This window comes from Leiobunum rupestre, chromosome 8 (genome assembly GCF_980474605.1).
Source record: "Leiobunum rupestre chromosome 8, qqLeiRupe1.1.hap1, whole genome shotgun sequence".
NCBI classification, from domain to species: Eukaryota; Metazoa; Arthropoda; class Arachnida; order Opiliones; family Sclerosomatidae; genus Leiobunum; species Leiobunum rupestre.
In genome coordinates this window covers 50236189-50261954 of record NC_143391.1, presented here as the reverse complement: position 1 = coordinate 50261954, position 25766 = coordinate 50236189, and the positions used below count along the sequence as shown (strand labels likewise).

At 43.2% G+C, this 25766-nt stretch overlaps 2 protein-coding genes across 2 annotated transcripts in view; both read left to right on the top strand.

Annotated features, from left to right (window-relative positions):
• Positions 1–14171: 14171 nt before the first annotated feature.
• LOC149933637 (uncharacterized) lies at positions 14172–16387 on the top strand. Its single transcript, XM_090157358.1, has 4 exons — positions 14172–14529; positions 14575–14891; positions 14936–15419; positions 15900–16387. Exons 1-4 carry the CDS (start codon positions 14172–14174, stop codon positions 16385–16387), a joined length of 1647 nt encoding a protein of 548 aa, XP_090013484.1.
• Positions 16388–20915: 4528 nt separating this feature from the next.
• Positions 20916–25766, top strand: part of LOC149933636 (uncharacterized) — a 39549-nt gene continuing 34698 nt past the window's right edge. The window contains exons 1-3 of the mRNA XM_090156235.1: positions 20916–21014; positions 22310–22440; positions 24495–24555. Of these exons, the coding sequence (XP_090012361.1) occupies positions 22354–22440; positions 24495–24555 (148 nt within the window). The 5' untranslated portion in view covers positions 20916–21014; positions 22310–22353. The remainder of the gene's footprint in view (positions 21015–22309; positions 22441–24494; positions 24556–25766) is intronic.

Sequence of the window (25766 nt, the reverse complement as noted above, 5' to 3'; positions counted from 1 at the left end):
TAACTGTTACACCTACCCGAATTCAATATGCACCGTTCAAAAAGAACCTTGAATGAACGTAGAAAGCCGTTGGAAAAAACCGGTCATTGATCCATTTAAGAATTTAACATCAAACTAAATATGGGGCTTTCCTAACGGTTTTTCATCTATCGATATGAGCGGCCGGGGACGTTGTACCGTTGAGAAGTAAATGTTTGTCTGTCCTTGAACATAGATCAATATATCACATATGTATACATTAATTAGTCCATGGTAGTACTTATCAAGAATGTATTTATTTATACTGCGTGAGAATGACTCTGTTGAGAATATAGTTGTAAGTCGGAAAATTACCGAGAACCTTTTTCCAGAAAAGTTTCTTCATTTTTACGAAAAAAAGAAAATGGTTTTCATTCCATTATTAGCCAATTTAAATTTCGCGGCATTTTCACCTCATTTTGTCGAATTCAAAATTCAAACTAAACCTCTAGTCTAGTCTAGAATAAAAACCCTTAAAAAGTAATATATGTTTAAATTTTTTATTTCTCCGATTTGCGGAAAATTTTCCGGAACAGTTTCCGAATTTAATATTTCTGGAACATAACAATTCTATTTGAGACGAATTTTAGCGTAGCTTTTCATCCCCGTCTCGTCTCCTCCCTCTATAAAAATCACATCAGCCCGGTGTCTCATTGGTTCCCTAAAACTGACGTCTTCCGACGCGATTGAAGTCTGTTTCTTTAATCCTCCCTCCCCCACTCGTGATTGGTTACATACATTACGGCGGCGCATACATTGTACATGATTTTAATACAAACTACTTCCAATAGGTGATTCTGAAAATGATCGAGAGTCAGGTGTTTGTGTTACATTTACGTCAGTACTGCCGAATACATTTTTCGAAGTTGGCTGAAATTGTCTATTAAAACCGTGGCTTCAGGGAAATCGTAGGCGGAAAAGAGACTCCGATCAATCAAATCCATAGAAACGAATGAATGAGGTGGTGTATAATTAGGGTTATAAACTTCGTTAAGTTCCCAAAAAATATCAAAATAGCACAGTCAGCCTTAGTCGACCGCAGAAATAAGACGCTGTTTATAGCTTAAGTTGAAATGTATCGTTTCGACGGAAAAGTAGCGCTCATCACTGGTGCGAGTTCGGGGATTGGCGCCGCCTCAGCGATCCACTTGGCGTCGCTGGGATGCTCAGTGGCGCTGAACGGACGAAATGCGGAGAGACTCAACGAAAAGGCACAGAAATGCCGAGAAGCCGGGATGAGTCCGAATAAAATCTTAGTGGTTGTGGGAGACATATCCAACGAAGAAGAAGCCAAGGCGGTGGTAGACAAGACCGTAAACCACTTTGGCCGATTGGACATTCTGGTCAACAACGCCGGCATAGGCGAAAAAGGAAATTCCGAAAACACCACGTTGGCTCAGCTGGACAGAACGTTCCAAACCAACTTCAGGGCAGTTTTCCAATTGATGCAGTTGTCCATTCCGTACTTGAAGCAGACGAAGGGTAACATCATCAACGTCTCGAGCGTTGCGGGCCAAATAACCACCCACAAAAACGTGGCTTACGGAGCATCTAAGGCGGCCTTGGATCATTTGACCAAATCCGTGGCTCGTGATTTGGGTCCGTCCGGTGTCCGTGTCAACGGCGTCAATCCTGGGTTCGTTGAAACCGAATTATTTTCCGCGATGGGCTTGCCAGAGGAAGAAGTGAAAGCTCTATTTGAAGGCGTGAAAAACCTGCACGTTCTGGAGCGATACGCTGATCCGATGGAGGTCGCCAAACCGATCGCATTTCTGGCGTCCGAAGATGCGTCGTTCATTACAGGAGTCACTTTGCTTGTCGATGGTGGATTGAAATTGAAGGGCTCACTCACGTAAATCGACACCAAGTTCTGTTAAATTAAATCTTTTTCTCATTGTTACTAATAAGTAGTTTTCTTTTAATGTTATCAGTGTGGTTCATTTTAGACATTGCTTTACAGCCTACCGGTGAAATCCCCTTTAAAAGGCTATTGCTATATTCTAATCCCAAAGCCCAATATATTTAACAGTTAAATCTTTGTCTATCCACTTCTAAGTATAGAAAGATCGATAATTAGATGCTTTTTGAAAAACGTATTGCCCATCGATTAAGCACGAACAAATATTTGAATAAAATAAATTTTATATCTGAAATTCTTTCTTCAAAATTCAAATTAATATTAAGTTTAGCCGTTATGGTGGGTTAGCATTAGCAGTGGCGGCTTAAGAAGGCTGGGTCCCCGGGGCGGCAATGTTTTGTGACACCCCCCAGGACCGTGCAGAAGTTTTCACGGCTCCTTCGTTTTGCACCCCCCCCCCCTCGAGCTTCTCCGATGGCACCCCTGGCTACCCTGGTACCCGGGGCGGACCGCCCCCCTCGCCCCCCCCCTTACGCCGCCACTGAGAATTAGTAAATAATACGCCCCCAGGCAAATACAAAGGCAACTTATTTCGAAAGCAAACACCCTATACGTTGGTCTTTTTAATATATTATCTCACCGCGATGTCCACGCTCTCAGCGGTTTTTTAATGAACGAAATTTTTAAATCCTAGATTGACGTCACAACGACCAGTTGTGAGATACCATGGCACCGACTGAAGCAGTCTGTTTTTTTAATTGTATTACGTGTTTGTCGTCCACCTGAGGTTACGTAACCGTATGTAGAACGTAAAATAACCGAAAGAAGGCGTCCATTACTTTTGTTGAAAATCAGCGTCTACGTATTAGCATCAGAGATAATGGACGAGCGCTTTTTGAAACGTAAATAAAACTCAGATAAAACAGCATGTGACGTGGAAGTAGCGTAACGCTTGCGATACGGTTACGTAACCTCTGGTGGACCACTAGCAACGGTGCTGCGTAACGGCTCAAGAAAGGGGCGGAATTTAAACTACGTCGAATTTATTACATAAGGAGTTTTTCAAATTCATTAGCTGACTGTCCTCCCTAAAAACCCGTGCAGCGGAAAGAAAATGACTCGGAAAATAAACTTACCAAAATATGAATTTAATTGCGTTTATCTTTGTTCTGCTTCAAAATTGCTCTCAACAGTCTTATCAAGTAAATTTTACACGCATAAAAAGCATAGATATAATATAAAATATGAAAGTATAGCAAAGTTACAAGTCAACATGGGAAATCATCGTTTTTTGGAGCAGCCCAAAGAAAACAGCCATAAAAATCATATTTATTGTTTCCCTGATTTTTGTTTAATGATGTGTTGTCGTCACGGGTTGTTGAAGTGTTTCCAGGCCATTGAGTTGAGAATAATATAGAGCCCCGGACCGGATTTTCTCCATAGGCTTTAAACCTGCCGTTAGTGACAGGGGCGTAGGAACGTTTTAGATGTTGGAGGGGGCAAAGATAAACCAAAAGGGGTCTGGAGAATTGTTTTGAATTTTTAATCGAGTGTAGCTTCTCCGAATGCATGTTACCAAGGTTACCATCTGAGTCTTGTGACTCTTCTTTTATTTCTAAAATAGATTGTTCTAAATATATAATTAAATATAATAAATATGAATTAATAATCGGTGAATAATCAAAGAATCACGAAGAGAAAAGTAAGTATCACTTGGCTGTTGGTCTTGCAACCAAATGAGTTTGGTCAATTTTATCCAAATTGATTACCTCTTCATTTTGTCATTTAGGGTCTTGGCAACTTTTCTGAACCTAATATTTGTAAAAATGTAAATGATGTTTTTGTCAAGGTACTTCAAATGGTGATTCCAGCCGTATTCTTGATCAAACATGTGCCCGGTTAAATCTTTGAAAATATCTTCTTACAAGCGTTTCAATTCTGAGTGGAATATTTTTTAATGAACCGCCACATCTCTCAAGGTTTAGACTTCGGATGTATTTCTCTGAGAGTTCAAACCATCAAGAAACGCAAAAGTCCTGAAAACTTCTATTGTCATTTTGGTTTTCTTCTAAACAAATTAAATTAAAAACTAACTTTCTTTTTTTGTTATGTAGCTCTTACTTATGCCAAGAAACGTTTATGTTTCTCCCATTCAGAGCCGTACCTAGACCAAATGGCGCCCTGGGCAAAACATCAAAATGGCACCCTCATAACCTTAGGTAGAGAAAAATATTTATTTTAAAATAACATTTATTTTTACATAATCATACATATATTTCATTATTTTCGAGTTTTAGTGAAATATTTTCAATTTATTTTTAATAAAATTTTAAATTTTTCAATATCTAATTTAAATAAAAATCTTCAATTTTGCGCCTCTAGAATTTTGCGCCCTGGGCCGCTGCCCCGCTCGCCCTACCCAAGGGACGGTGCTGCTCCCATTGTTTTTACAACAGGACATTGCACATTTTCTACCCATTTATATGACAAAAATTATTAAAAAAGGTATAAAAATACAACAAAACTTTATTTTGTTGATAAAAAGTAGTGAATAGAAATAGTAAAACTTTTAAAATGACTAGCGGCGTAAAAACGCGTCTTTGAAATAAAAGCACAAGTTACTTTTTTTGAGATAGACACACATCGGTGTCGACCCGAGGCCTTAGACACCAGCACACACACAATAACTGATTAATCAGGGTGAGATATGTGTAACGGCCACGCCAACGGGTGGACACGTGGGGACAGGGGTGGGGACACCCGTGGCGGAAATATCCCGACCACCCGTTGGGGGATTAGTGGTCGTCCTCACATGGCCTTCCTCAAACCCTGCCTCCCAGACGCTTGGGATTAAAGGAGTGAGCCACTACTCCCGGCAAGCACAAGTTACTTCTATTTCAAAGACGCGTTTTTACCCCGCTAGTTTCCCATACTTATTTCTGTTCATCGCAAGTAGGTGGCCCCAGGCGTATTTTGATAAAGGTCCTGGATTTTCAGTCCCGTTGCCACTAATGGTAAGCTTAAAGCCTATGGAGAGATTCCGGTCTGGGGCTCTATATTATTCTCAACTCAATGTTCCAGGCATCAGTGTTTTAAAACATGACGGAAATATTTACTGACAATTCACACGTGTGACGTCACGCCATAAAATAAGACCATCTCTTCTAGCTGGTTTTCCTACGCGACTGGTCATATCGATTATAGCTCTTTCTATAAAATAATATACACGCATACATGTATAAAAAGTGTTATTTTTTGGAGCGCGCGCTTCCTAATATTTCCGTGTAGAGGGTCTCGTGCGTTTTTGCGCGAGCTCAACAAAAACAAAAATATGCGCGCGCTCTCTAACCTTCACTGCACGATGAATCTAACGTAATCACGTGACCTCTCGTATTTGTTGAAGATAAGAAACGTTATCGGCTTTTTAACCTTTCGTTTTTTAACAGGTTAAATAAGATATTATTTTTAATTATTGCTAATCTTTGTTTACTATTTTTTAACCTGGTATATATATATATATCCGCTTATGGCGTTTATTGTGGGTCATTCCATCTTGTACAGTGTTCACTTTTAATATGTTTTAATTAATAAAAGTTTGTTAATTTAATTAATGTGTTATGACTTCTAACTAGTTCGTCAGTTTAGTGTAGCTTTGGCTTTGCTGTCATCCTTGGTTCTTAAAACTCCAATAGGTTATGGACCCAGCACGCTTACACTGCACCACAGCGACACACTGATGAACTAGTCTACTGCCTGCTGTATCCGGTATCCTGGTCCAAGTTACCATCACAGTAATCCGTATCTTGGTCAACAGTTCCCGAAAGCAACCATGGATAATCTACTTCGCCAAGACGTTGAAAAGCTGTCTGGTCCGGACGCTTTCAGAGATTCCTCTGGTATGATGGCGAAACGCAATACCGGAAGTCATCACGGTCACTCATCAAACGAGATGGAAGGCTTGAGACGTAAGCGAAAATGCACCAATTCCCGAAAGTTTGGTCACGTTGCAGAAGACTGTCGAGGAAAAATAAAGAGCTCCTAGGAAGACGAGCATTGACGAAAGTAACCGCACCAGCATCGGGGGTCTGTTTGCAGCAAACGTTTTCGTTGCTTGCTCATCATCTGAAGCAGCATGGTACTTTGACTCGGGTGCTACACAGCATACCACGAACGACGCCACAAAGTTCATCAGGACAAACGTCATGTTGCAGTAACTTTGAGAAGACCCGGGTATGAAGTTCTAAACTTGTGAAGGGTGCATCTACGGCAAGATGACTAGGCACAGCTTCAGCACTCGTTTGGAGAAGGCTACGAAACCAGGTGAAAAAATTAACTCAGATCTCTGGGGACCATCACCGACACCATCCATGAAGGGGAAGCAATACTACCTCGTATTCAAAGATGAGTAGTCCAGCGTTCGAGCCGTATATTTCTTAACGAAGAAATCCTTGCCCTTTGCAGAACCCGCAATCACACAGTACAAGAGCTGGTCACGGACAATGGAACTGAATATGTCAACGAAGAATTCCGTCAATGGACTAAGGTCTCAATCATCGCAAGTCATTGCCATATACGCCAGAGCAGAACGGGGTTGCTGAACGGGAAAATCGAACCATAATGGAATCTGTACGAGCCATGTTGCATTCCAGATCAGACCTACCACCGAAACTCTGGGCTGAAGCGGTAAACACGACTAAGTCCCGAACAGAACAGCTCCGACATGCATTGCTGGGAAGACGCCGTATGAACTATGGTCAGGCAATACAAACCCATCGATCCAGCATCTGCGAGTCGGCACTGAATGCTTTGTTCACATACCAAAAGAGAAGCGAAAGAAGCTGTCTCGGAAGGCATACAAAGGTTTCCTCGTTGGCTATGAAGACAATGCAGACGGATATCGAGTTTATGTTCCACAACTGAACGATTTACTAAGATCTCGAGATGTTCAATTCAATCCCGAGACATGCGTTCTTGATTCCTGGATTCCTGTCTCTGAGGAGTTGTCCAGCCAGGGCGAGCAGTTGACCGACGATTTGGTTTGCGAAGACCAGCCACCCAGAGCCACTAACGCGCCAACAGACCGGCCACCCAGAGCCACTAACGCGCCAACAGACCGGCCACCCAGAGCCACTAACGCGCCAACAGACCGGCCACCCAGAGCCACTAACGCGCCAACAGACCGGCCACCCAGAGCCACTAACGCGCCAACAGACCGGCCACCCAGAGCCACTAACGCGCCAACAGACCGACCACCCAGAGCCACTAACGCGCCAACAGACCGGCCACCCAGAGGCACTAACGCGCCAACAGACCGGCCACCCAGAGCCACTAACGCGCCAACAGACCGGCCACCCAGAGCCACTAACGCGCCAACAGACCGGCCACCCAGAGTCACTAACGCGCCAACAGACCGGCCACCCAGAGCCACTAACGCGCCAACAGACCGGCCACCCAGAGCCACTAACGCGCCAACAGACCGGCCACCCAGAGCCACTAACGCGCCAACAGACCGGCCACCCAGAGCCACTAACGCGCCAACAGACCGGCCACCCAGAGCCACTAACGCGCCAACAGACCGGCCACCCAGAGCCACTAACGCGCCAACAGACCGGCCACCCAGAGCCACTAACGCGCCAACAGACCGGCCACCCAGAGCCACTAACGCGCCAACAGACCGGCCACCCAGAGCCACTAACGCGCCAACAGACCGGCCACCCAGAGCCACTAACGCTCCAACAGACCGGCCACCCAGAGCCACTAACGCGCCAACAGACCGGCCACCCAGAGTCAATAACGCGCCAACAGACCGGCCACCCAGAGGCACTAACGCGCCAACAGACCGGCCACCCAGAGCCACTAACGCGCCAACAGACCGGCCACCCAGAGCCACTAACGCGCCAACAGACCGGCCACCCAGAGTCACTAACGCGCCAACAGACCGGCCACCCAGAGCCACTAACGCGCCAACAGACCGGCCACCCAGAGCCACTAACGCGCCAACAGACCGGCCACCCAGAGCCACTAACGCGCCAACAGACCGGCCACCCAGAGCCACTAACGCGACAACAGACCGGCCACCCAGAGCCACTAACGCGACAACAGACCGGCCACCCAGATCCACTAACGCGCCAACAGACCGGCCACCCAGAGCCACTAACGCGCCAACAGACCGGCCACCCAGAGCCACTAACGCGCCAACAGACCGGCCACCCAGAGCCACTAACGCTCCAACAGACCGGCCACCCAGAGCCACTAACGCGCCAACAGACCGGCCACCCAGAGCCACTAACGCGCCAACAGACCGGCCACCCAGAGCCACTAACGCGCCAACAGACCGGCCACCCAGAGCCACTAACGCGCCAACAGACCGGCCACCCAGAGCCACTAACGCGCCAACAGACCGGCCACCCAGAGCCACTAACGCGCCAACAGACCGGCCACCCAGAGCCACTAACGCGCCAACAGACCGGCCACCCAGAGCCACTAACGCGCCAACAGACCGGCCACCCAGAGCCACTAACGCTCCAACAGACCGGCCACCCAGAGCCACTAACGCGCCAACAGACCGGCCACCCAGAGTCAATAACGCGCCAACAGACCGGCCACCCAGAGGCACTAACGCGCCAACAGACCGGCCACCCAGAGCCACTAACGCGCCAACAGACCGGCCACCCAGAGCCACTAACGCGCCAACAGACCGGCCACCCAGAGTCACTAACGCGCCAACAGACCGGCCACCCAGAGCCACTAACGCGCCAACAGACCGGCCACCCAGAGCCACTAACGCGCCAACAGACCGGCCACCCAGAGCCACTAACGCGCCAACAGACCGGCCACCCAGAGCCACTAACGCGACAACAGACCGGCCACCCAGAGCCACTAACGCGACAACAGACCGGCCACCCAGATCCACTAACGCGCCAACAGACCGGCCACCCAGAGCCACTAACGCGCCAACAGACCGGCCACCCAGAGCCACTAACGCGCCAACAGACCGGCCACCCAGAGCCACTAACGCTCCAACAGACCGGCCACCCAGAGCCACTAACGCGCCAACAGACCGGCCACCCAGAGTCAATAACGCGCCAACAGAGCGGCCACCCAGAGCCACTAACGCGCCAACAGACCGGCCACCCAGAGCCACTAACGCGCCAACAGACCGGCCACCCAGAGCCACTAACGTGCCAACAGACCGGCCACCCAGAGCCACTAACGCGCCAACAGACCGGCCACCCAGAGTCACTAACGCGCCAACAGACCGGCCACCCAGAGCCACTAACGCGCCAACAGACCGGCCACCCAGAGCCACTAACGCGCCAACAGACCGGCCACCCAGAGCCACTAACGCGCCAACAGACCGGCCACCCAGAGTCACTAACGCGCCAACAGACCGGCCACCCAGAGCCACTAACGCGCCAACAGACCGGCCACCCAGAGCCACTAACGCGCCAACAGACCGGCCACCCAGAGCCACTATCGCGCCAACAGACCGGCCACCCAGAGCCACTAACGCGCCAACAGACCGGCCACCCAGAGCCACTAACGCGACAACAGACCGGCCACCCAGAGCCACTAACGCGACAACAGACCGGCCACCCAGATCCACTAACGCGCCAACAGACCGGCCACCCAGAGCCACTAACGCGCCAACAGACCGGCCACCCAGAGCCACTAACGCGCCAACAGACCGGCCACCCAGATCCACTAACGCGCCAACAGACCGGCCACCCACAGCCACTAACGCGCCAACAGACCGGCCACCCAGAGCCACTAACGCGCCAACAGACCGGCCACCCAGAGCCACTAACGCACCAACAGACCGGCCACCCAGAGCCACTAACGCGCCAACAGACCGGCCACCCAGAGCCACTAACGCGACAACAGACCGGCCACCCAGAGCCACTAACGCGACAACAGACCGGCCACCCAGAGCCACTAACGCGACAACAGACCGGCCACCCAGATCCACAAACGCGCCAACAGACCGGCCACCCAGAGCCACTAACGCGCCAACAGACCGGCCACCCAGAGCCACTAACGCGCCAACAGACCGGCCACCCAGAGCCACTAACGCGCCAACAGACCGGCCACCCAGAGCCACTAACGCGCCAACAGACCGGCCACCCAGAGCCACTAACGCGCCAACAGACCGGCCACCCAGAGCCACTAACGCGCCAACAGACCGGCCACCCAGAGCCACTAACGCGCCAACAGACCGGCCACCCAGAGCCACTAACGCGCCAACAGACCGGCCACCCAGAGCCACTAACGCGCCAACAGACCGGCCACCCAGAGCCACTAACGCGCCAACAGACCGGCCACCCAGAGCCACTAACGCGCCAACAGACCGGCCACCCACAGCCACTAACGCGCCAACAGACCGGCCACCCAGAGCCACTAACGCGCCAACAGACCGGCCACCCAGAGCCACTAACGCGCCAACAGACCGGCCACCCAGAGCCACTAACGCTCCAACAGACCGGCCACCCACAGCCACTAACGCGCCAACAGACCGACCACCCAGAGCCACTAACGCGCCAACAGACCGGCCACCCAGAGCCACTAACGTGCCAACAGACCGGCCACCCACAGCCACTAACGCGCCAACAGACCGGCCATCCACAGCCACTAACGCGCCAACAGACCGGCCACCCACAGCCACTAACGCGCCAACAGACCGTCCACCCACAGCCACTAACGCGCCAACAGACCGGCCACCCAGAGCCGCGGACTACTCAAAAGACCGGCCAGCCAGAGCCGCTGACTACTCAAAAGACCGGCCAGCCAGAGCCACTGACTACTCAAAAGACCGGCCAGCCAGAGCCGCTGACTACTCAAAAGACCGGCCAACCAGAGCCGCGGACTACTCAAAAGACGAGACAACCAAATCCGTCGAAGTGTCGGACACGATGAGACGACAGTCTCTGACGAAATATCAGACAACCGTGCTGATAACAATGGTCCAGTACTCCGTGATCGTTCGAAGCTCAAGAAGGTTCAGTCATATCTGTCATCCAGGGAATAAAGCTTTCCTGATCTGCGATATTCTACCACAGACTGCAAAAGAAACACGTTCAAGCAACGAATCCGCAGAAAGGCAGAAAGCCATGTCGGAGGAGCTCTCAGCGATGAAGAAGCACGAGGTCTACGAGATGGTTGATCCTCCACCTGGTCGGAAAATCGTCGGCAATCGTTGGATTTTTCGTACGAAGAATGATGAAGATGGTACTGTTGTCAAATATAAAGCCCGGCTCGTAGCAAAAGGTTACACGTACGCAACGAGAAGGTATCGACTACGACGAGACTTCCGCACCAATTGCTCGCTTCGAGACGCTACGAGTTTTTCTCAGTTTGGTCGCCAAGAAAAACCTTTTTCTAAGATTATTTGACGTAAAGACCGCATTTCTTCATGGAAGAAACCCTAAGGTTTCGACGACGTTAGCGGAAGAGTTTGGAAGTTACGGAAAAGTCTGTACGGTCTCAAGCAATCGACAAGTTCCTTCGTAACTATGGATTCAAAAGCGCTGACGGAGATTGATGCCTGTATATCCTGTCAACCAATGACGTTTTCTTGGTCCTCATCCTCTTCGTTGATGATGGTATTATCGCTGGAAGTACAACCGAAGTTCCTTTGCAACTTCAGTGATGAATTCGAAATTATTGCGGGAAGAGCGTCAACCTTTCTTGGCCTGAAAATCGATACGTTGAAAGACGGATCCATATTTCTACACCAGAGCGTCCATGTCGGAAAAGTCTTAGAGAGGTTCAACATGCAAGACTGCAACCAGTAAAAACTCCCACCGGCAGTCCTGACTCGACCGATCAGAATCAAGAGAATTTCGAGTCAACGATAATGTACGCCTCAGCCATTGGAAGTCTCAGATACGCAGCCACAGGAACACGACCTAACAGAATACGCTGTTAAACGAGCATCTCAAGCCATGGCCAATCCCACAGTCACTTACGGGAACTGTGTTAAACGGATTTTTCGATATCTCAGAGGGACCACAACACTTGGTCTTCTATTCAAGGCAGGAGACTCCATGACGACAAACCCTTACAGCGACGCTGACTATGCTGGCTGCGAAAAGACGAGACGTTTAACGTCTGGAGTCATATGCCTAATTAGCCTTTTCAGTTTACATAGAGCCATGTAGTGGCAAATGCAAGAAGCTTATAAACTAGTGGATTTTCGACTGCTAAGCAGACGATTTTTCATTAAAGCGTCTGCTTAGCAGACGAACTGGTTGAAGAGGGCATCATCAAGGTCATGTATGTCCCAAGCGAAGTCTCTGTCCGCAGAAGTCTTCATTCGTCTTCGTCAAAAACTCAACCTACGTCACCTTGAAAAAGTCTTCATCTAGGACGAGTGTTGAAGATAAGAAACGTTATCGGCTTTTTAACGTTTCGTTTTTTTAAAAGGTTAAAATGTTAAATGTAAATAAGATATTCTTTTTAATTATTGCGAATCTTTGTTTACTATTTTTTAACCTGGCTTATGGCGTTTATTGTGGGTCATTTATTCTGTCATTCCATCTTGTACAGTGTCCACTATTTATATGTTTTAATTAAATAACGTTTGTTATTTTAATTAATGTGTTATGACTTCTAACTAGTTCGTCAGTTTAGTGTAGTTTCGGCTTTGCTGTCATCATTGGTTCTTAAAACTCCAATTATTATTCACCGATGTTTCTGATGAACGTTACTGGGAAATCCCGATTAATTATCATACTAAAGATCCTTGAGAATTTATAATGTTTTTGATTAAACTGTTCTAGTTCCGTCGATTAGAGCCTTACCTTTAGCCCAATAGTGCGTTCGAGCGCTTGTAGGAACCTTGCCTTTAGCCTGTGTTTATCGTTGGCTGGCGTACGCCAGTAACGCCATCTCCACCGCGTCTAACTAAAAACTTTATATCCCAAAATAAAATGGCGATATGAAGCTCGTCACTTGACGCGTTTTATTGATATTTGGAAACGTGGTTTTTTATTAAAAGTTGAGCAGTGGTTCAAATATTTTCACAGGTTTTCTGGCTTCTTAATCCTTTTAACTGTTCACTTTCAAGAAATAGTATGCCATATACGTTATAAGATAGGCCTAAATATTTACCTAACATACACACTCTTTCTTGTGTGTTCGGAGTTCGAGTGCAAAATAGAAATTGGCGAAATTTAAGTTCATTTAAAGATAGCCTTAGAAAGCTGAAACGTTGGGATAATGTGTCTTAAGAATTTTTCCATGGGGCTAAAAATAACTCTTTTTATTCAAGGTTTTGTATAATACGTTCGGAGTTGCCATCTCGGCTCACTTCATCGAGTATAACCTCATGAGTCCGTCCCAGCATGGTTTCCGTAGTGGCTTCAGCACTGAGACCCAGCTGCTTTGCTGCGTTGACGCATGGATTTCTCGGCTGGAGCAAGCTTGCCGTGTGGATATAATTTTCCATTACTTTCGATTTGGTACTGCATTAACTCCTCAAGGCCAAACTTCACTCCTACGGGGTCAGTGTTTGGACCCTGAACTGGCTATCAGCTTACCTCGAGAATAAACGACATCGAAAACAACGCTGTCACCCAACTTTACACTTTCGCGTTCTAGTTATTTCTCCGATTTCTATCGTAATTACTCTTACAAGATTTAATAACACAGTTTTGCAGTTTTGAACCATTGCTAAATTTTAAAAAAACGCGTTCTCGGGTTTCAAAAAAACGAGCTTGAGACTGCCATTTTATTTTGGTATTATCAGAAGTAAATGAACCGAAGTTATCAAAATAGCGCTCAGAATCGGAGGGCGCTTTCCTTATGAAAATGATGAGCAAAACGAGTCAAATAAAAGCTAATTTCCATCTTTTGACGCGATAAATTGCTTCAGGGAATTGTGGGTATAGCTATTTCTGTGTGTTGGGGTCTCACATTTGAATATCGCGCGCGTCTCAATAAAAATGTTGTAACGCGATGGCGCCACAGCCTGGCGCTTTATATTATACTGTGCCCGGTAAAAAGTGTTTACGACATAGGTGCGCGGGACATCTCGCTATAGGTGATAATGCATTATTTATTGTTTGTACGTTAATAATATAGATATTTAAGTATTAACCAGCCAGTTAATAAATTATTATATAGTTAACCAATGAGTCATTAATTAAGTAGAGTAAAACTTAACAATGGCGACGGATAGGGATTATTTTCTCTGCACTTTAACGAGTTATCACACCTCGTCCTGAAGCCTTGGTTCCAGACAAGAGCAACTTTTGTCAGCATATTTTCTGTTGAAGGTATCTGTAAGTCAATCACCATGGCTAACACAGTGGCACAGTTTCCAGAATTCGATGATTCAACTACTCAATGGACAATATACGCCAAACGTTTAGAATTATATTTTATTGCCAATGATATTGTAGAGATACCAGTAGTTGCAGCCACCCAAGCTGCCAATCAAGCAAAAAATGATGCCATCAAAATCAAGAAAAGGGCAATATTATTAACTGTGTTGGGAGCGAAGACTTACACTATCCTTCGCAGTCTGATATCACCTGCGAAACCCACAGACAAGACTTACGATGAATTGATTACGCAATTGACATCACATTTTGACCCGGTACCGTCTGAACTAGTTGAGAGAAGCAAATTTTACCATAGAAATCAAGAACAAGGTGAGTCAATCGTAAGTTTCGTTTCTACCATTGGAAAATTTTCAGAATTTTGTGATATTGGTCCTACTTTGGATTTATATTTACGCGATCGTTTTGTTTTCGGAATATATGATGACAAAATCCGTAAAACATTATTGGCTGAAAAGGCACTCACTCTCCAGAAGGCGATCACAATTGCCCAATCAACGGAAACTGTGGAGCGCGGTGGTTCCGTTATAAAGGGTCCCGAGCCCGATGATAAGAACTTTGCATCAGTGAACAAGATTTCTCAACGACAGCGTAACAGTAACAATCAGAAACTAAACTACCCTGCGAAACAGCCCAATACAATGAGCCACCAGACCAAACCTCAATCACAGAAAGTGGGAAGTGGTCCACAACAAAAGAAATGCCTTCGATGTCTTAGTACTACACATCCAGAGTGGGAATGCACAAAACTGGTCACATAGCTAAAGCATGTCGAGGAGGACGTCGCACACCGCCACAAAAAAATCAGAATAGTAACAAGGGAAATTTTAACCATTTTGACCGCCAGTCTACCTTCTACAACAGAAACAATAGACAGAAAGATAATCACATAGCGGAAGATAACCACCAGCAGCAAAGCGATGATAGAGAAAACAACCGCATGTCACAAGTTGAGAATTCATCTGAATACGAAATTTTCCATATCCACGAGTCAACTCCGTTGCTAAGTCAAATTAACAAAGTTAAAAACAAGTCGCTAATACTTGAACCAATCAAGGTGTCGTGTTTAGTCAAGCAAGTACCCATCGTTTTTGAATTGGACACTGGCTCCGCCCATACCCTTGTACCTGAAAATGTAATAACCCAACTGCCAAACTTAGGCAAAATAGACAAGAGTCCTTTGCTCTTATCGTCTTTCTCCGGTCAGTCGGTTGAAGACCAAGGACAAGTCAAATACAATGGAATTACCCTATCGTTACCAATTGTTTTTTACCGAAGACATGGCCCAAATCTCGTTGGCCATGAATGGATTTTTTCCGATTTTAATATTATTCCAAGACCTCGTAAATCTGTTGGCCACGTCACCGTTTTCCCGGACCGTTAGCAAAGAATATTAGACAAACACGAACGTGTATTTTCGCCCGGTATGGGGCGTTTGAAGAATGTAAAGGTCAAGTTTCATGTCCGCGAAGACGCACCGACGCCTCGCTTCCACAAAGCACGTACCGTGCCATATCACTTACGATAAAAGGTGGATGCTGAAATCGCTAGACTGGAAAATGAAAATGTTATAAGCTCAATTCCGTCTGCTGAGTTTGCGACTCCAATCGTACCCATTTTAAAAGGAAATGGCACCATCCGATTGTGCGGAAACTATAAAGTCACAACGAATAAAATTATAGACGTCGACCAATATCCCATTCCCAAGGTGGACGACATATTCGCCAAACTGGCAGGGTGCAAAGTTTTTGCACGTTTGGACATGCGCAATGCGTATAGCCAATTGGAACTCGACGAAGCGTCCAGAAAATATTTAGCAGTGAACACACCTAAAGGCCTTTACCAGTTCAATTGCTTGCCATTTGGAATTGCCAGTGCGTCCGCAATTTTTCAAAAACATATTGAAATTGTACTTCAAGCTCATCCACAAACCCTACCTTTTCAGGATGATATTATTATCGGCGAAAGAAATTCTGATGCACTCTTAACGATATTAGACAGCGTACTGGACACAATCGAAGAATCTGGTCTAAAACTGAACATGGAGAAATCCCTGCTCAATGTTGATGCCGTTGATTTTTTTGGGATACCGCCTCGACAAGGACGGACTCCATCCACAAACCCAGAAACTATTAGCCATTCGAGACGCACGTCACGCACCTACTCCTAAGAATGTAAATGAATTGCGATCGTTTATCGGCCTGGGAGCAGGAGGGGCTCAAGCCCCTCCAGTCATGAAATCTGGGGGGGGGGGGGAGCCTCCACTAGATTTCATTTTCCTTACTTTACGTCGTATATTAATTTGTTTAAAAAAATATTAGAAAACATTCTAGATAACCACTGATTACAGGTTCATTTAGCTAAGGTTAATGTTAATTGAGCTTATAAGTACGACATTTTAAGGATGTATATCACAGATTTACTTGGCTAACCCGCCAAATATTCATCACCAACTCCATTTCAAGAAGATTTGTGCATTTCATTTCTATGGGTACAAAGTAGAATTACACGATCACGGCGGACGGCGGAAAGGAGATGCCCGTTGCTTATTTAGTCAACAAATGTTCATCACTGATTCTTTTGAATCTTTTAAACTTCTACCTTGTGTGGTACGAAATGCTACCTAGATTTGCGAGTATTTTACTACCGCACGACTCACGAGCAAATCGTACACACCTAGAGCAAATGTCAGCACGATGTTTTAGCGCTTGTTTCAACCACTTAGAAGTCTCAAAGAAGTTGTACGCATACGGTTTGAAGTTGTTAACCTAAATATTATATTTCGATTTAGAATCCGCGTGAACTCTCCTACAGTTCACTTCAAATAAACCATTACTTTCTTTACTTTTTATGAGTAAAACTTTAGTTAATAGCTAGTACACTAAATTCCAAAAGTGTTGAATATTTTGTTTCTGTAGTAATAGTACCTGCGTCCTGTGCTCAGTTTGCATATACCCTACTTACGGTATTTTTGTGGGAGTACAGACGACGTGGCAGACCACCATGATTATTTAGACAAAGAAATAGATTTTTAGTGACGTGCAGTTTTTATAAATTACTTGTAAATCTTAGTTAATATTTTGAGGTAATTCGTGGGTGTATACGATCGCGTTGAATTGTATATCTTTACAATGTCTAAGAGAAAATCGACTTTACTTAATGGGATAAATAAATCTAAACGAAAACAAACATCTAGTGGTTCATGTTCGTCTAGCATATCAACGGAAAATTATCCTAGGTCGGAACAATCTTTGGATTCAGAGTCAGATCAATTATCTCAAATTCAGCCGAATCAAACTGAGTCAAGCCAAAGGTTTTTCTCGGCGAAATTATCCGCCAACAATACAGAATTTACAGAAATAGAAAAAGTTTTGGTTCCAACTGTTTCAAACAACGAAAATCTAATACAGCAGAGTCTGACTATTAAGTATGTCCCTGGTTAAATTTTTTCATTTCCTAAAAATATTTCCAATCGCTCTTGTCAAAGTAGTTGGCTTAAGACTTTTAGATGGTTGCATTATGAAAAAGGTCGTGATGTTTTACTCTGCTATGTTTGCGCGCAAGATTTTGAAAACCGAGGAAAACGTGAAAAGGGAGGTGAAGAATTGGCATTTCTCAATACTGTGTTTAAAATTTGGAAAAACGCCATAGAAAATTTAAAAAACGCGAGAAAAGCTTGAGCCATTTAAATTGCGTAAAAGCGGCTACAACGGTACCTGTGATGCAACTTATTACCAAACACTCTAAAGATCAACAGTTGACTAATAGAAAAATTCTTCGCCGTTTGGATTAGGGGCAGTCATTTCACACTGCATTAATGGCGAGGAACGTCCAATTGCATTTGCCCCTGCGCAGCGTTGCAGTCTGGCTGCTGCAATTGATGGCACGGGTCTGTTCTCGTTGAAAATCGCGACCAATGGTTTATGGTCGATGACCAGAGTGAAAGATTTTCCCAGAAGGTAGTCACGGAAACGGGTAACTCCGAAAACAATCGACAGTGCCGCTCTCTCGATTTGGGGTTAATTACGATATTTAGCTAGAACTGGTCAGGCATTAAGAGGGCGTTTAGATGACGCTGCGAATTTACGTGAACTACTATGAGAAAGAGCTGATGATGTTAATGGTTTAAAACAATGGTTAGAAAAACGAGACAATTGGTTAAGTGGTGACATTCAAAACGAAATCTTAGAACAGCGGTTCCCGAAAGGTGTTCCCGAAGGGTCATAGGGGTTCCGAGAATTCGCAGTGTGGCCATCTTTGTTTCTGTCAAGACTCTTTTAAGATAAGTAAAAAAATAAGTTGGGGTTCCGCCAGAATTAGCTGGATAATTTAGGGTTCCATAGCAAAAACAAATTGGGAACCGCTGTCTTAGAAAGCATGACACTCCGTGTCCAGAGGAACATTGTTGATAGAATCAAGAAAAGCCCCTTTTATTCGATCATTGCTGACGGGACCACTGATGTGTCTGGAAAGGAACAGTTTACGTTGTGCTTGTGCATTCGATATACTGACCCGGGAACTCTTCAAGGGCACGAAGATTTTATCGGCATGTACAATTCACCCGATTCTAAAGCCGAAACGTTGTTTAAAGTAGTAACAGACATGTTGGTTCGAATTGGTCTCAGCCTCGATAATTTAAGAGGAATCTGTTTTGATGGCGCTGCAAATATGTCTGGTTCCATCAACGGCTTGAAAATGAAAATACAAAATATTCAGCCAAAGTCGCTGTACGTACATTTTTGTAATCACGCGTTAGATTTGGTTTTGCAAGATTGTGGGCGTAATTGCGAAATGGCTAACGACGCATTATCCGCTGTTAAAGGGCAACGCAAGCTCTGAGGCAAAAAAAGAAAAAGCATGGTGCTTTTTAACCCCCTCCACCCCCACTCGATACTGGCGAGACCATGCAGAGTTTACCGTAAATTTCGCACTTTGCATACATAGGCACACAAATGCCAGCTCACTTGCGTTGCCCTTTAAGAAAGGGTTCTTGCGAAAGTTCTACCCCGAAAAAGCTAATTTCGGGATTAAATGAAACACGTCTCAATAGTGAAGCGTCCTAAACACTCTTTTAGCGTTTTCCATTTGATTGCTCGAGATTCGCGCCGAGTCTGTCACTGACGTCATAGATCTCGCCCAGTAGCGGCGCTAAGGTTTTTTCACAGGTGGGCTAATTATTTTGTGGCCCCTAAGAATTTTGTGGCCCTTACAACCGTGGAGTGTAGCTACACTCCATTTTACAAATTTAGTGACCCCTTATAAATTTTCCAGGAAGCGTTTTATTGTTGCGGCTCTCGTCGCGTTAACTGGACCCCCTATGACCTTGTGTCCGACCTGGAGGGGACACGTGCACGCCCGGGGTATTTCCCTAAATTCCCTTTCTATTCTTTCTATTGTCCATTCAAGTTTATCTCAATTTCCGCTCCCTTCCTCCCGGATCTATCTGTTTATGGTCTACTATCTTATTGAGTAAACAAATTGATTTTGAAAGTTTTTTCCAGAAATATTTTTCTTGGCAATAAAACAAATTTATAGAAATAAAGAAAATTCATAAATTCAAATATGTGGCCTCTTAATTATAAATATGTGGCCCTTTTAATATAAATATGTGGCCCCTCTCAGAAATGCAGGGGGGCTAAAGCCCACTTCAGCCCACCCTTAGCGCCGCTACTGATCTCGCCCAGTGGCGTCGCTAGGGTGTTTTAGGCGGCGCTTGAGCCACCTTAAAAAATTCTGAAGCGCCACCTAAAATTTCCGAAAAGCGCCTCCTAAAATTCAGAATCTTTCCAATTCACTTGGCGAAAAGTTTCTTCAAAATAAAAATGGGCATCAAAAATTTTATTTTTCCTAGTCAGCCTCAACGTTTCAGCTTTATAAAGCTTTTAGGGAGTCCCATATCACTCAAAGAGACGCCCCTGACCAGTGCTTATGGCTAAAGCGCCACCAGTTTTGAAATCCTGGTGACGCCACTGATCTCGCCCCAATCGACTAAAGTAAAACCGCCTATTTGGCCAAAAAGATCTAAAAGGAACACGCAAAAATTTGCTCCGATCTCGATCTCGATCCGTTGATCTGTCGAAATCGGCAGATCGGTTTTGGGCGATCTCGGAACACCCGAGAGCGGCAAATGGAACACGATAAACTTGATCGGAGCAGATCCGAGCACGCAAATGGAACATAAAATGTTCATCAGAGCGATATAGAGCGCTTGAGAGCAGTCCAATGGAAAACGCTATAAGATAATACAAACTCCCTATGAGTAGCAAATTCGTAGCTCTCAGAGATATTTCGAAAAAGTGAAGACGATAACATTTTGTGATAGCCCGAAACCTGCCAAGATCAAGTTTCCCAGTGGAGAGCGCCACGGGGCAACGTCAAAGCCTACTCCAGATCATTCTGTTGATCCATTAAATTTTACTCATCAATTTCTGGGTTCTCTTTGCCGGAGAGAGTCGCCAATGGAGTGAGTGAATCTCATCAGAGTCTGCTCTGAGATTTTTAGTGGAGTATGAAAATTCATCACGATCTGCTCTTATTTTTTGATTTGAAACTATTGTAAATATAGTTTTCAAATTGTCTTAGGTAATTCGCCATATTTTCCGTTTTTCCAGGGCTCTTCGTCGGTTTGTGTCTAAAGTGGCAGCATTGTTTTGGCGCGATTCTAATATTTTCCATCGTCTGCTTCGTTCGTCTTTCTCTTGATCATTGTTTATGTTCTAGTTTTAGGTAAATTTTAAACTTCTCTCTTATTTGTGAAAAAAAAAGTGTTTTTAATGTAAAGATTGGACTGCGATTTGGTAAGAACTTTAAATTGTCAATGAACTCATATTGTATGCATATTAAAGGCATTCTAGTGATATCTCCTCTATATTTGATTATTAAATTTTCGTCATTTCTAATCCCCCACCACGAACGAAAATCCCCAGCATGATTTCAAGTCATCTGCTGAACATTATTTTCGCTTGTTGGAAGTAGTCTTTGACTATATTAAATGTTTTGATGTAGAGCTCAAAAGTTCCAATAAATACAAACAATGCCAAAAAATCGAATCTCAGAATAACCCTAAGAATCTACGCTCTTGGCATACACTGTAAAATCTCATAGCATGAAAATTATAAATGCAAAGCTGAAAGAGCATATAATGGGGGTGGTACTCTGTTAGAAGGAGCTCTGGTTGCCCAATGTTTGTTATCATTTACTAAGATGTTACGATGAAACTGACTTTTCTTGTGGTTTGTATGCACCTTTAATTTGATCTTAATATAGTGTGGTACTTGGGTACTTTAGACTGTTAAAGGTGCATTAATTGTATTTAAAGTTATATATTTAAAAGAAATTAGGAAATTGATTTATTTTAAAATCATTAAGAGTCCTAAGGGTAGACCTGCCTGTAATGTAAAAAGGGACCACAGATGTGTTAAATGCCTCCAGAAATAATTATGAAAAAAACAAAAATCATTACAAATTAATGGATAATTTGTATTTCTTCAGATTAAGAATACGAATAAAAATACCTTAGGTGTAATATCAGAAAATTGTAATTGCGAGAAGCGAATGAACCAAAGTTATCAGATAGCAATAGCTATAATGGGAGTAGTATTTTCCCACCCTCTTTCTTGGGGCTCTATCCACCACAGGAGGCAAGTGGAAAACAAAAGGATGCAGATAAACTTATGCCCCAGTATAAGTTCAGAATGAAAATGATAGTGAATAATGCTGGGTCATCCCTGTCCCGTGTTAGGGAAAATTAAGCTTTAAAGTTTTAATATCTCCAATAACTCTGATGCTTTAACTTATGCTAGCACCACTACTGAAATAATCCATAAAATGTCAACTGTAGGCAGCTTGCGTAATGGTCAATGGAAATAGAATAATCTCCAAAATTAGAAAATGGTAATCTATTGACATAACAGACTCGGAATCAAAGGCGTAGAAAATAATTTCACTCTTTGCTTTGCTCCTGCTTATAGTAATATAATAAATCTTAGTTGTGTTCCTCAGATTGCACTTTAAATATCACTAGTTCAGGTTAGGTGAAATGCTTACAGAATTTTTAATGTAGCTGGTACCATAACTATATTTCTAATGTCAGGTGAGCTTCACTAAAGAGGATAGTTTGGAAGTAAATAATAGAAAATGGATTTTGAGCAAACGCAGAGAATCGATTTGGATTTTTCTGACGAGGAAAGCAATCAACCTGAACTTACTGCATTGAAGAGAATTGTAAGTATTTTGTTTCTACTGTATGTGCAATGACTGTATGACTGAAAATTTCAATTGATGGTAATATTGCTTCGTCATCCAGGGATGATATAAAAATGGATAAAGTATTCAGTCAAAGAATGTCTACAAATGTAAAGCAACTGTTGGCTCTTATCGTTTCCAGGCCTTTACGGGGTCGCAGTGTGCAATAACTGGTGGCTTTACCGGGGAGTTGGGTTCTCTTGCTGCCTTGGCTGTTCTGTCACCTGTCCGGGCTGTGGACGGTGGCGTAGGGCATAATTATGATGACCTCCGGTGGTGTTGCATCGGGCTAGAAATCCGACACATGTATATCATTTCCACCTGTATTATGATAAGGCCCTTGTTATTAGAGATGGCAATGAATCTATCAGATTCATTGGAAAAACGACTTTACTGGAAAGCGTGGTGCCATCTATTAATGGAATAGGAAGCTAAAGTTCAAAATAGCAAAACGATAACGTCTTCAGAGAACCATTGTAGAGTATTATAATTAGTCTACTTAGTTGACTTAGTTAACCTAAATTATATGTCCCATAATTGTTAAAAATTACTATAATTTAAGTTAATGTAAAATTTAAAAACAAGCAAATCAACTGTAGGAGTACTTTTGGGTCAAAATGTAGCTCAAGTATATTGTTTTGATTTGGACGCTAGGGACACCTGTTGAAAAGAAAGCTAGTACTAATCGAGCCAACACTTGCTTTAATTTAATTCTAAAGCTTTAAATACCTTGAACTCAAAAGCAATGATGCATTATTTGCTGTTTAATTTTATATAAAAATTGTAAATAAATCAAATTTTACACTAAAGGGGATTCCAATCTTTTTATTTCAATACCGCATTGTCATTTAATATAGGTGGTGCCATAATCCGTATGTTCAATCAATATAAACATTCTAAATGTTTACTTCTGAACTTTCCCGTTAAAAAATCGTGAGAATATCAGAGTTTAAAGGCTGCGACTTGAGCGAATTTCAACCTCCTTTACTTGTACTAGATTATTTGACAAGTGACACACCGGAGTTTTCCGACCCTACCTCTCTACCTCTTTCATTGTCAGGGTTGTCTGATTTAATTCAATTTGATTTTATTTAAATCACAATATAAATCAAGTTGTTTAAAAAAAAGTATCTACTTTAAATTCAATGTATTTGTGAAAATGTACGAAAGTAGGTTATTTAGAAATTTCAATTCACAGGAAATGTAATTAAATTTTATTATTAACTAATAATTCAATTTAGTAAAGATTAATTTAAACTTTAGTGTACATTATCGCTGCATTCAACTTTTTTATCAATTTGTTGAGCAAACAGGCATAAAACTTAAAAAAAATTATAAAATCTATAGAAATCCAATTTAAAAAAAATTAACAACCCTGTCAGTGTTGCTTCATATGTATATTCTATTCAAGAACATTGAGCTGTCACTCCCCAAAAATTCAAGAAGAGCAGGAGTGTGTTGATTAAAATTTACGCATAAAAAAATGGAATCTCTAGTCTCATAAAGAAATTTAAAGTGCATACGTTAAAATCAAGGATCAAACAAGGGTCCAAAAGCTACGTCACGGCGAAGGCGAGGGTTTAAAAATGTTTGGCTCGGCACCGAGGCTGAGGGTCTTCATGTGCCCTGGTTTCAGCCAAGGCTTAGTTTTATTCTGGTCCCTAAAGCGATTGAACAAGGGTCTAAGAACTCCCTTAGTCTATGGCCAAGGAAATGAGTTTAAAACTGTTCGACCCTTGGTTTTATCATTATTAAAATTGTAGACAAACAGAATTGAAGCACTGCAAATGAAATTCTTAAACAAATATTTAATCAATAACAGCAATATTGTTTTTTGCGCATTGACAGCCAACAACCAGTAACAGCTCTGCTCCTATTTTTATATCATACCACTAACATAGAACAATTGTTAACGGCAGTAAATGTGCAAAAATCCCCTTTTCAACGCTCTAAATTAATTGAAATTTTTTATACTGCTATTGATGTATGACCATTTGGTGAATAAGGTTTTAAAGCTTACTGATTATATCTAGTTGGGATATCTTACTGTGGAAAATGAAGGCGCACCACCAACTGATTTTCCTCTTTATGAAGGTATGAAATTTTATATTATATTCCTGTGTCTATGTATAATTTTGCAGTTTTGTTTTACAAAATATTTTCATATTTTTATGTGGTTTGTGGAATATTCTTTTATGCAACAACAACTCTAGGCCTAAGCAATGTTGGGCATTTTCGTCTAAGAACCGCTCAACTCGCTCGCACTCGCTAGCCTAATATCAGCTCACGCTCACACATTTTTGAGCGGTAAATAAGCGCTCCCCTCTTTTCGCTCTAATTTTCATTTCACGCTCTTTTAAAAAATATTTTGCTGCTCAATTTCACTCATAATAACAAAAGCGCTCACAATTAGAGGAGCGGTGCCCATCACTGGGCGTACGGTAATTCCATAAGTTATAGACGGAGGCCTAAACCCCATTCTTCGTTGCTCACCTTTTCCCCCAACTTGATTCCCCCATGCCATCATGATGACGCATTAAAATTGTCTAACAACTGAACTCCCAACCTTTTTCCACCCTTACCAAAAAATAAGTTGTCTAAAAACTACTTAAACTTGGTTTTAAGTTGGTATTTAGTTGATGTTTGAGACAAATACCAACTGAATACTAACTTAAAACCTACTTAAAAACCACTTAATACCACATAGAAGTAGATTTAAAACCTTTACCAAAAAATAAGTGGTCTAAGAACTATTTAAGTTGGTTTTAAGTTTGTATTTGAGACAAATACCAACTAAAAACCTACTTAAAAACAACTTAAAACCAACTAAAAACTTACTTAAAATGTTACTTAATAAAGACCACTTAAAGCCAACTTAAAACTTACTTAAAATGTTACTTAATAAAGACCACTTAAAGCCAACTTAAAAAATAATGTAATTTTCTGACTACTAAAAACCAACTAAATACCAACTTAAAGAAAAAGGTATTTTCCCACCAACTTAAAACCAACTTATTACCAATTTAACTAGTTTACTGAAATATGCTGACCACTTAAAACCAACTTAATATCAACTTAATTGTCAATACCAACTAAATACCAACTAAAAACCAACTTATTTTTTGGTAAGGGAACCAACTCTGATTTTGCTTAATGGAGGCAATTTAAAGCCAACTTAGAGGCAACTTGAAACTTGGTTAATAAAGACTACTTAAAACCAACTTAAAAATTAAATGTAATTTTCTGACTACTAAAAACCAACTAATTTAAAGGGGAACAGCCAAGCATTTCCAAATATGGCCTTA